The following is a 13,040-nucleotide window of genomic DNA, read 5'->3' as shown; positions in this document are numbered from 1 at the left end:
CAATATTTATAAATGCACTGATGGCGTTCTATACCGTATATGGGACGCAAAAAGAGCGATGGAGGAGGAGCAGTCGAAAAAAAAGTAACATGTAATATTTTGGTATTTTATATCTGTTTATTATGCATTTATAATGTCCGTATTGAAATTCATCATTCGTATAAAGTACTGTATATATTAGTATCAGGCCTAGGCCTAACTTGTTGGCTCGCTCTGTATATACCTAGACTAGCCTAGCTAGGCCTAAAGGATGCCATAATATATGACAGTTGGTTTTCACCACCGATATGGTGTCTGTGTGTGAGACCTGCTTCGTGCAAGGAGGCTAATGTTGGTAGGACTAGGCCTAGCTGCACTATATGAATGATCCGTATTAATGATTCAGGTCGTTTCGTACCTACCCCTTCCATCAAAGGAAGAGTATAATATTCAATAGTGAGCATCTCTCAATGCTTAAATTTGTGATGGAATGATGAAACACAGTTCTTTTTTAGACTTTATTATTAATTTAGTTTAAGTCTAGGGCCTAGGTTAGGGCCTAACCTACTAGAGCTAGGTTTCTACTAGGCCTATACTGTATATTTCATGGAGGTATAATATATGTATTAATTATCCATTTTGTTTTCTACCTATACAGCAGTGAGTAAAGTTGTGTAATAATAGTATTAGCTGCTGTGCTAAGACTAGTCACAATGTCTGGGGCAATGGTAGCAGTAGTGGAGTTCTCTCCTGTCAAGAATTGCTTTGTTAGTCTTCCTGCATCTTGGTCTAAAGACTTGTCACAAGTTCAGGTAGTAAACAACAACAGGATGTATTGTAAAGCTCTAAACTATCAAACTTGTTTGACAAAAAAATGTGATGTGCCCAAAATGTGGTAGTAATATGACATCATCATGTCCATTGGCACATCACATTTGTTTGTCACATAAAGTTTGATAGTGTAGACTCAGCTTCATACATTTGGCCGATTGTGTCTCTCGCTCGCTCGCTCGCTTGACTGGTTATTGTTGTGTTTATAATCATCATAAGATAGTAGTGTCTTAATTGCTGTGACACTTCAGTCTCATCTAAATTGTTAATGTCATTATCGCCATCATTGGTTGCAGGGTCCTATTTGAATTTCATTTGGTTAATAAATACAGATTTTTCATCTTCATGTTTTCAACTTTGACATTTTTTTAATCGTCAAACAGTTTCCTACTTTTCAACTTGAATGGGGTGAGAATTTGAAGGCGTTTGTAAGCTGGGCTGGGGACATTACAAGACATGGTGATAATAAGGACACGGAGGTTATCCAGATAAATGGACTGTATGGGAACAAGCTGGGTCTTGTTCATGGACAAGAGGTAAACTTAACTCTTTCAATTTAGTTGGAACTTGTTGGTAATACAGTAAGTCAAGTAAGGTAAAGGTAAAGGTCCCGTATTCAATTCTGAACATAGAGTAATGAGCTGTTAGGAGCTCACATTACTCAGTATTATATGGTAGGGTGACCATTTCCTTTCCACATAGCCTTATCTTAGTACTTTCAACCAGGTACTCATTTACAGCTGAGTAGACTAGGAGTTGTTGGGAATTGAACCCAGGTCTCTCTGTATGACAGTCAAGTGTCCTAACCACTCAACTAACCACTCCATTAGTAAGTCAAGTACTATATCCTAAATGTCTTGGAAGTACTAAGTATTTAAAAGCTTTTGGGATCTTACTTACTTAAGTGTGCATTTTGATAACTAGTATTTTCTGCATAGGTTCTTGTTCAACGTGTACAACCTGTCTTGCCCTGCACTCAAGCTGTTATAGAACCTGCCTCCTTTGATGATTGGGAGATATTGGTAAGAATGCACTTAAATAATTAGTACAAGTTGATGCCAGGTAAAAAAAAGAAAAAACCTGTTGTCTTATCATTATTACTGATACTATTTTTCAAGGAAGGAGAACTAATAACTGCAAGGTATTTTATTCAATTTGCTTCATTTAAAATTTCATTTTTTTTTTCTTTTTTGATTAAAGGAATTAAATGCAAGTTATGTAGAAACGAATTTACTGAGTCAAGTTCGTGTTATCTGGCCAAATCAAGTTCTGCCCGTTTGGATCGGCAAGAAAATCTGCATTTTTATTAAAACAAGTAAGTTTTGCAAAGTGTCTAAATATGGTAGTGATGCCCAAATATGGTGGTGATATGACATCATCATGTCCATATATGCGCACATCACAATTTTTTCTCACATAAAGTTTGATAGTGTAGACAGAGCTTAAATTAATAGTATTTTTAGTTTTATATGTCATGGATCAACATTTTTTCTTTAATCTTACAGGTGAAATTGAGCCAGCAGAGAAATGCATACGTCTAGAGCCGTACAGCGAGTTATCCATCATCCCAAAAGATAGGACAAACGCCCTGGCTGGCAACACACCTTCTCCTTCAACTACTGTCAAGAGTCTACATCAGGGCAGTGCTAGTGTAAGCGTTCCTTCTGATTTTAACGTAAAGAATGTTGGCGGTGGCAGTGGCGTAGGAGGAGGGCGACCAGCTGTGAAGGCAGAAACTCCCTCTAGTCTAGCGTCAATTGGAGAAAGTATGACGTCGGGATATGTTAGTGATTTTGGTTCCACTGGGAATATTCCTTTATACAGAAGCCAGACGGATGAACAATTGTGCAATGAAGAAGAACTACATAGTGAAGAGGTGACTGATTATGAGTTTGATGATTCACTGCCCTGGGCGTACCGTTTATGGTCTTATATTAAGTCTTTCATTAGCATTGAAGAGTCGGGAGAGAGCGCCATTGAACAAGGAAAGTTATCATTAGATAAAGAAAGACAAAAAGCTATAGCAAGAGAACTACTAAAAGACTGTAATATTGTTGCAAGAGTTCACACCTTAATTGACTCTTATGAAAGAGTGGAAGCTAGTTGTAGAAGAACAGAGAACCCTGACCCAGGAGTGAACTCATACTCACACTTAATGCAACCGACAACAGTTTACTTATCGTCAACTGCTGAGGGCGCACTTATTGACCTGCCGATGGATTCTGGTAAACAAAACTTTCCATTGCAAGAAGAATATGTCAGTTTTTACGCAATTATAACTAAATTAACGTCGCCAAAAGAGCGTCAAGAAGAGGCTAGACAAAGGCAAGATTCGACGCAAGTGAACAAAACAGAGAAAGTTGAGGATGCATCAGCTGGTGGGGATGTTAGTCAAGAACAACCCACGGTGCAATACATTGATATAAACACAGATTATGCAGCAGTGAGGGTAGTGTTGAATAGCCAAGACATTCAAACCAGACGTGACAGTGAGTCTTTGATAGTCTTTGATGACACCAGTCCTTGGACGCTACAGATCTCTGACCTGCTACGAAGACAGCTAAAGCTTGAGGTTACAGCGAAGGTGGTCATTCAACCAATCACAGAGTCACCAAGCGTGATGCAATCAATGACTTTGTGTCCGTTATACCATCTGGTATGTAATTGTAACTTATTTTAAAGCTCAGTTTAGATATTATTTGGTCAAAAATTTATGACATGCATTGTCACAAATTTCTAAATTTAGTTCCAAGTATGGAAATATTATCCACATTAAAAAAAAAATTATATATATGTTCTTTTTTCTGTGACTTTGTGTTTGTTTGTGTTAAATTTAGATCCAAATAAAGTTTTATTATTTTATTCTGTGATTTTGTATTTTGAAATAGAAAAGAAAGTTGACAGCAGTCGAGATTGAGGGTGCATTTCAACAGTGGCTATCCTGTGTCAGTTGTATGGTATGGCCTATACCTGTATGTGGAGGCAGCTCCTTGCTCAAGTTCCCAATAGGTTCTGATGGTAATATTTTAACGTTTAGCCTTTTTCAACATATTTTAATGCCTTTTTTTCCTCTGGGCACTGCTCAGGGGCTCTCATAAGCTCCGGGACCGCTCCAGGGTTTAGCCAGTGAGCGCTCATAGCTGTTACATCACTACTTTATACAGAATTTTGTGGAAATAATTTAATGTGAAACGATGTTTGCTTATTTATAGGTGAGCAAGAGGAATTTGTTCTAACAATAAATACTGAACAATTAGAAGCTAACCAGAAAATATACTTCCTTCTACATCCATTCATTGCAAGGAAAGTCAAGTTTGGTGTTTGTGAGACTGCTCTGATTGATGTATCAGCTAGTCTCCCACCCAGATCTACCAGGCAAATTGACTCTGTAGTGGCTGGATTCAGACTAAGAGATCTTGGGTATGCACTTAAAAATATATAATAAATATAAACCGGTTTAAAGTTTATTTAAACATTTCTAATCCAAGAGAGATTTTTAATTAATAATAGTTGCAGGCTGGGACGTCCCATCGAAAGCGTTCGAATTCGCTGTAGGAGTAACCCGGGTCTAGCATGTGTGATGTATGTGTTATTGTTTGGAATAAATTAAATTGAATTGATATGTTTATTTTATTTATAGAGGTGTATCAGAGTTAGGCCAATCCGGTTTAAATCACATCAAGACAGCTCTAGCAATCAGACCCTTATCAAAGCAGATTTGTAGTGGCCTACCAGGTCTTCAACAGGGTGGTTTGATACTTACAGGGCCTAAAGGAAGTGGCAAGACTACATTGGCTATGGCTCTTTGTCGTGAAGTAACATCTTGGCCTCAGCTTGTTTACGTTAACACCTTGGAGTGTAAACCTTTGAAAGGTATTCATATATGGTAGTGATATGTCCAAATATGGTATTGATATGACATCATCATGTCTCTATATGAACACATCACATTTTGTTGTCACATAAAGTTTGATAGCAGCCTACACTATTCATATAATGATAGAGTTTATAACCAGGTTTTATTTCAATAGGGAAACGTGTTGAGAGTGTCCGTCGAAGGTTAGAGGAAGCCTTTAATGAGGCTGCCTGGAGACAACCATCTCTTATCTTACTGGATGATCTAGACCAGTTGACTGGTTCCCCTCTTGGGCCTGAACAAGAGATAAGCCCTGACGCCCTCTACAGTATGAGAATTGCCGAAGGTTAGTGATGTTTTATCCACAAAATTGTGTGGTTTTTATGTACATATATATAAATCTTTCAACCTCAACCTCCTAAACTAACTTATTTACATAGATTTACTTCAGAGTAAATATGACAAGGTAAACTGGTTCATACCATTATTTAAGAGGGGTTTTCTTGTGGTATATTCTTCATCCCAATAGACCCACTCTCAGCATATGTTGACTACTCGGCTACAAGTAGTGGGGTGCCTTAGGGTCAAAAACGTTACACGGATGACAAAGTTTTCAAATTGTGCACATATGTTCACTTGGACATACAGATTAAAAAAATCACTGTAGCCAAGAAAAAAAATCTATTTTATGACCATATTTGGAGTATTTTCAAAATGGCCGCCAAAACAAAATGATGGTCCATATCTTAGTAACCGGTAGGGGTACAGAGTTCATTTTAGTGTTAAATTGCTTAGAACACATATGTTTCTATTCACTCTAATACAACATTTTATTAGAAAATGGCCGGAATCATCATTTCCGGAATTGTGACCTTTGACCCTAGTATGGTCATATCTCGATAACTACTGACAGTAGAAACATGAGGTTGGTCTTAAAATATTCACAATATACATGTTAGTATTTGGTCTAACGAACTATTTTTCCCAAAAGTGACTGGAAATCATAATATTGACCTTTGACCCGATAACCTCAAATTTCGTTACCGAATGCGCATAACATCAAAATATTGGGCTTAAATTGTCAAAAATGTATATTTTTGTATTAATTAAGGTAATGACTGAATTTGTCAATTGACCAGAAGTAATGATATTAACTTTTGACTTAAATTTTGTTTTATATCACTACAACATTGGCAGTAAATCGTCAAACACTTATTTTTCACGCAATACATTGTTTTCTCAACAAATTTAAACAATTACTTTTTCATATGATATGTTTGTTTAGAATGATTCAACTTGACTTGCAACTTTCTGTCTTTTTGAAGACCGCTCTTTCGTATCTATGTTTTCTTTTACTTGATGTTTTCTTAACCTTTCCAGCTTAGTGTTGTTGAACTTCAAATGGCAAGAATGATGCCACGAGGCACCGTTTTTAATAAAAGCCTCCGGTGTACCATGGTCTCCATATTCTAATGAAAGTGGTGAAGCTTGTAGTTGCTTAAAGCCGTCTACATTGTTTAAAAACGCTTCGTACACACATCTAGCATTAATGTTTCCTCGTTTTTGTGGACACCTTAAACTTTCCGATGTAACAGACTGGCATATAATGCATCTTGACCAGTCCATTGTAAGTGTTTACTTACACCTAGTCTAGTCATAGGGCTAGTGTCTCGAACATAAATTCTGTGAAATATATAGAGTAAACTTAAACAAATAACAATCCTGATAGTTAAAAAATAAATATGAATGTTTTTCTTTTATTCATTTTCTATCATTCATGTTTTAACCAAAATACGTGTAAGAAGCAATTCCTGTACCTATGGGTCCTAAACCTATAGCCTACATCAATTATTTAAAATTATTTAAAAAAATTGTAATTATTAAAATTATTTAAAGTTAAATTTAATAATGATGTGTAATTGCAATATAATTTTTCACAAAACTACACTTGGGACTCCCTGTAACTAAGCATTTGCTAGGCCTATGAGAGGCATCCGCTTTGCATTGCCACAGTCGTTTTCGCCGTGGAGGTATGCCTAGCAACGAGCCTGTGTTAGCCTAGCCTAAATGATAATCAATTTAAATGCTTAAAAGAAACAAGAAAGTAAATTAATGGTAACCTAATGCTTTAAAGTGGTAAATCAATATATATATTTAATAAAAACACTTGTTTGAAATCAACAACTGCTTTATAAGCATAAAAATACTTACCACTTGGCAATTATCCACCTGTCAACACGTTTGACTTCATAAACTTTTAGCCAATCAGAATGCCGGATTTTATGAATACTCATTTTGGAGGGAAATCTTTGTCTAGGTAATACTATAGTAATTGATTGTATATAAAAGGGGTTCTATGGACCTTAAATAATGAAATCATTGTTATTATTAGTATTTATTATTCTCAAATAGAAACTATTATAACAAATATTGTGATTTATTTTAACTGGTCTTTGGAATGTTAAAAAATAGATTATGTCGAAAAGGCACTGCTTCTCTATAACACTGAAGTTAGTTGTAGTGATATAAAACAAAATTTAAGTCAAAAGTTAATATCATTACTTCTGGTCAATTGACAAATTCAGTCATTACCTTAATTAATACAAAAATATACATTTTTGACAATTTAAGCCCAATATTTTGATGTTATGCGCATTCGGTAACGAAATTTGAGGTTATCGGGTCAAAGGTCAATATTATGATTTCCAGTCACTTTTGGGAAAAATAGTTCGTTAGACCAAATACTAACATGTATATTGTGAATATTTTAAGACCAACCTCATGTTTCTACTGTCAGTAGTTATCGAGATATGACCATACTAGGGTCAAAGGTCACAATTCCGGAAATGATGATTCCGGCCATTTTCTAATAAAATGTTGTATTAGAGTGAATAGAAACATATGTGTTCTAAGCAATTTAACACTAAAATGAACTCTGTACCCCTACCGGTTACTAAGATATGGACCATCATTTTGTTTTGGCGGCCATTTTGAAAATACTCCAAATATGGTCATAAAATAGATTTTTTTTCTTGGCTACAGTGATTTTTTTAATCTGTATGTCCAAGTGAACATATGTGCAAAATTTGAAAACTTTGTCATCCGTGTAACGTTTTTGACCATTTTTTCCCTTAAGGCACCCCACTAAAGTACAAAAGTTATGAATCTCTAAAGGTTGGATTTTTTTTATTAAATTTATAGTTTTAAAAGATTTAATGACGGCTGAAATCAGACAAGGAACCAGAATATGTGTAATGGCAACGTGTCGAACCAAGACATCTCTACACCAAGGGCTGACGTCTTCCAGGGGTACACACTTCTTTCAACAATGGATAGACATTAAACCATTGGATACTGTAAGTTACTGGTTATTTATCTACCGATCACATGGTTCCATGTTCAAGTTGTTTATGTTTAGGGGTTGGAATTTGACAAGTTCTTTTACTTCTTTTTCTGATCCCTTAAACAGTTCTTATTTAATGTTACCATTTTAAGTTATTGTAATTAATGTATGCTGTTTTTATTTCATGAACTGTTTCTAAATAAATGTTTGATTGATTGAAATACTACTTGATTTACACATAGCGCAGAGCGGATGGGCAGTTTCTGCTGAGGATAGATACAGGCATAGCAAAAAGATATACAAAACAACCTTATTTTAAAATGAAATTTTTCCCTGAGATACAGATTCTATATTGGACAAGCTTCGCTGTTTTTTTCATAAAATGATAAGTGTCATTGGTTTGTAAGTTGGTTTTACACTGTGTTTATGTAATAATTGAATATGATATGTCTACAGAAAAAGAGGGAGGATATGCTGACATCAATGATTCAGAACAAGATAGAAGTTGACCTGGAAAGCCTAGAGCAGCTTGACCTTACAGACTTAGCATCACGAATTGAAGGCTATGTTGCCAAAGACATGATGACGGTGCTTGAAAGGGCCATTCATGCTGCCTGTAGTAGAGAAATGACTGACGGAATTTGGGCTGGCACCACTCCTCGAGGTAGGTTGTACTTGGAAAAGAGATTTTAGTATCCGACAAGTTAGAAATAAAAACTTTAATTTGCTATTATTTATATAAATTCTACACACATTTCTGTGATATTCCATCTAGATACATCCTCTGTGAATAATGGTATAATCCTAATTGATGAGGATTTTGAATGTGCACTGCAAAACTACACCCCAGCAACTCTACGGGATGTTCCATTACATAATACGGGTGATTTGTCATGGAAGAATGTTGGAGGACTAGAAGAAGTTAAGAAGGTTTTGTTAGAGACATTACTATGGCCAGCAAAGGTAAATTATTGCATTACTAAACTAATTTCATTTTTTTTTAAACTATTTTTTTTCTTTAATTTTTACAAATATAAAACAAATATCATATGTAAATAACTAATAAACCAAAGTGAACATAACTACTGAATCACATAACCACAAATTGTAGTATTTTTTTTATAGTACCCACAGCTTTTTAAAAATTGCCCGTTACGACTGAGGTCTGGTTTATTGTTGTACGGACCTCCCGGTACAGGAAAAACTTTACTAGGGGGCGCTGTTGCTAAGGAATGTGGTTTGAACTTCATCAGTATAAAGGTAAGATAAAGAAACACCACATAATTTTTGTTTTAAACTCATGCCGACCGCTGACAAATACACCAACGGCGACCTCTGCATTGTAAACAGCAGCCTATTACCTTAGAAACGACTAAAACAGAACTAATAAGTGTAATGTCAACAGCATATAATTGTTATTCTTGTTATTTTTCAGGGTCCAGAGTTGCTTAGTAAATACATTGGAGCCAGTGAGCAAGCGGTTCGTGACCTCTTTAGACGTGCTCAAAGTGCAAAGCCTTGCGTTCTCTTCTTTGACGAGTTTGATGCACTTGCCCCTAGGTACATGTTTTAAATTTCTATATTGTTATTTTGAATATGCAAATGTTATGTGTTTTTAATACAATTTGGATACAATAGGTTACAGTATGATACTGTATGCACTAACAGCACAAGTACCTAAAAACAATCTGACAACTGTGTTACTTTTGACACTAGGCGAGGTCATGATAGTACAGGTGTAACTGACAGGGTTGTCAACCAACTTCTGACTCAGCTGGATGGTGTTGAAGGTTTAGATGGAGTATACATCATAGCAGCTACTAGTAGACCTGACCTCATTGATCCTGCACTCCTCCGACCAGGCCGATTAGATAAATGTCTCTACTGTCCAATTCCAAATAAGGTAAATATAGTTTAGTATAATCATATTTTTTTTTCGTATGCATCCAACAGTGAGTACCTCGCCAATTACAGGATGGATAAACTATTTAATACTTTACCATGCTTGTAAGTCTCAGATGAGAGTAGAGTTGAAAGAGTCGTGAGTTACAACCCTGGCACTAGGTCAGGATTGAACCCGGACCTTGGGATTGGAAGGCAAGCATGTTAACCACCAAGCTACAGCTCCACTTACCTTATTGTTTGATATTCCAGACTTCAAACATAAAGTGTTCCAATCATTTAGTGCATATCTTTGAATTTTAAATACATTTGTACATAATTGGTGCAGTAGTTATAATGTAAAATGTATGTGATTAATTACACAACATTGACATTTAAATACATTGGTACATGACTTGTGCAGTAGTTCTAATGTAAAATGTAATTAGCTTTTTCAATATAGTTTTGAACAATGTAAACACAACATTAAATCAACATACTTGTGCTATTTTATGTTCTTAACAGTGTGAACAACTAGGTATACTACTTGCCTTGTCACTGAACATGACGTTAGACGATGATGTTAACTTTGATAATGTAATTGAACATTGTGAATTCTTCACTGGTGCTGACTTAAAAGCTCTGTTATACAACGCTCAACTTGACGCAATTCACTCACAAATATCACCACCCCCAACAAAAACACTAAGTAGCGACAGACTATCGCCTCTTCACATGAAGACGTGTCGTAGCATGGAAGCTGATGAATGGAAATTAACCTTCTTGGAAAGTGTGTCGTTCGACGAAGGAAACCCGCCCCAATTGGAGAGTCGTGGCCGAGGTAAGACAACGTCCGTGAAATCATCGGATGCAGACGGTAATGTACATCCAGTCACCGAAAGCTCTGGATCAGACTCGGATTCTGCAAGCTTTGTACGGCTTAGTCAGAGTGAAGAAGAATACGGAAATAATGGAAAGGCAACTCCAAGTTTGAGAGAATTTGCTGCTCTCAAGTTGGAAAGGTCACCTCCACTTGTAGAAGTCGCAGGTTAGTTTTTTTTTGTGATTTATTTACCATATTAATATTGTTATTTCAAAAAAAATATAATACATGTGACTCTTCCAATACCGGATTTTCTTCACTTCTAATACTCCCAAATTCCATTTTACCATTAAAACATATTCAGAATACCAAGATTTCTGGAAAATTGTGAGAGTTAACTGCATTTATGTTGTCACATCAACTATCAGTAGCATTTGTAAAACAGACCACTTTTATTTTGTTTTTTTTTATCTAGATTTAGAAACTTTAGACAACATTGAAGATAATTCATTCTATGACTTACCAGCTCTGTACCAAGAGAGACGACTGGAACAGAAGCTAATTTACATGCCAACATTACGCGAGGGCATTGTGGATGTTAGCAGTGAGACACAGGAGAAGATTGCTAACCAGGTGTCATTGATCAGCAAGAACAATCTCAAGAAAATAACTGGCTATTCGGTAAGAATTTTAATTTTGTATATTATAATATGCCCAAATATGGTAGTGATATGACATCATGTCCATATATATACATTTTTTTAAGACTAAAATGTGTACTTTAAAGGCGAGTCCCATATTCTTTCTCAACACGGGGTATGTGCTTACGATACTTAGTATTGTATATTCTGGAATAGCCGCTCCATAATCTCTTTGTGTTTCTTCTTTATATCTAGATTAACTTAAAACTGTTTATACTAACTATTACCATTAATTTTAAGAATGTAAACATTTACATAATTAAAAATGCATCTACGTACAACTCTTCATAACAAAATTTGTCTTCTTTTTACTAAAAGTCGTGGTTAGTCATGTCTTGGGTCCATTCTATAGTCACCTTACCGACAAGAACGCTAGTTGGTCATACCAGTACCGTTTTGATTTTACCATCATTCAGGAAACCACCTCATGACCTTTAGTGTTTATTATGAGCTATTTTTATTTTTGCTTCTTCTTATATTAGGAATTAAATGAAGAAGGCGAACATCATCAAAGTCATGTGGTCAAAATTAACCAATTGAATCTTTTGAGGGCTGTTAATGCAATGAAACCCTCAGTGTCTGCGAAGGAGAGGCGACGATACCAACAAATGTAAGTATTATAGTGGATAGTGTAGTCTTTCAACATCAGGGATTAGGCATAGTATAACAGCGAGAGAGAGTGGCTGAGCGGTTAAGACGGTAGAACTGTAATACCTAGCCATAACATCGGCAAGGGTTTGAGCCTCACTCGCTCCATGGTTCTGGTGGTAGAACAAGTCTTCTTGGATAAGGACTATAAACCGTAGGTCCAGTGTACACATCTGGTTTATGTGCACTTTAAAGAACCTATCTTTCGAGACAAGTAGGGGGTTACCCAGGTGTACTAGTTCATTACAGCCACTGATCATAACTAGGTACTCAGGGTACTCTTTGACTGAAGAGATCACCCAGTATAAAGAATATATAACAAGACTTTTTCCCAATAGCCCAACAGTTTCTAGGGGTTGGTGTCCAGTGGGATTGCATGCCCCTTCCTTTTCACAGCTAAAATGTACAGTAAATAATAAAGCATGTTGAAAAAAATCATTGCATCTTAAAACATTTACCTCTTATAGATATGATTCATTTGTGAGCTCAAAAGGAGGTAACTTTACTGGACAAGAAGAACACTCTACTAAACGTGCTACACTTGCATAAAAAGGCAGCAATTATTAAGGATTGACATGTCCGGAATTTTAATAACATATATATATCATTGATGATAGACATAGAACCTCTACAGTATTATTATTATTATATTTTACTGTGTGGTAGTGAAAAGTTGTGGAAAAATAGCAACAACAAAATTGACATTATTCAAAATAATGTTTGTAGATTGTTTTAGGGCTCCAAATGTTGCAATTAGAGGAGAATGTGGGCGAGTCAATCAAACGAAAATGTACTCAATGTTATCCATTATTGGGTAAGACTGGTAAATATGAACAAAGACAAAAAATATGCAAAATAAATGTTATAAATCTCAACTTCATAATGTGCAAAATAAATAACAATTGTTGGGTAATTGATATGAACCTGTACAGTATAAATGAGGAATGGCACACTGCTAAACTGCCATGTACTTGTATA

General features: G+C 35.7%; 1 protein-coding gene and 1 long non-coding RNA gene across 3 annotated transcripts; both read left to right on the top strand.

The window, feature by feature from the left end:
* The first annotated feature begins 49 nt into the window (after positions 1-49).
* Positions 50-13,040, top strand: LOC144842993 (peroxisomal ATPase PEX1-like). Of its 2 annotated transcripts, none has more exons than XM_078699626.1 (20): positions 50-91; positions 638-791; positions 1,194-1,346; positions 1,749-1,832; positions 2,011-2,125; positions 2,316-3,466; positions 3,699-3,828; positions 4,023-4,230; positions 4,451-4,683; positions 4,842-5,012; positions 7,868-8,022; positions 8,466-8,673; positions 8,785-8,972; positions 9,135-9,269; positions 9,445-9,569; positions 9,726-9,912; positions 10,416-10,938; positions 11,189-11,394; positions 11,897-12,024; positions 12,530-13,040. In XM_078699626.1, exons 2-20 carry the CDS (start codon positions 693-695, stop codon positions 12,609-12,611), a joined length of 4,281 nt encoding a protein of 1,426 aa, XP_078555752.1. In that variant the 5' UTR covers positions 50-91; positions 638-692; the 3' UTR covers positions 12,612-13,040. The 2 variants fall into 2 exon arrangements, with proteins under 2 accessions (XP_078555752.1, XP_078555754.1); XM_078699628.1 differs by having other exon boundaries at positions 62-84.
* LOC144842320 (uncharacterized) lies at positions 5,362-7,142 on the top strand. The gene is made up of 2 exons (XR_013612114.1): positions 5,362-5,631; positions 6,646-7,142. It is a non-coding gene; the product is annotated as an uncharacterized LOC144842320 (long non-coding RNA).

Source organism: Antedon bifida, chromosome 5 (assembly GCF_963402885.1).
Source record: "Antedon bifida chromosome 5, ecAntBifi1.1, whole genome shotgun sequence".
In the NCBI taxonomy this organism is placed as follows: Eukaryota; Metazoa; Echinodermata; class Crinoidea; order Comatulida; family Antedonidae; genus Antedon; species Antedon bifida.
This window is presented reverse-complemented; position numbering and strand designations above follow the sequence as displayed.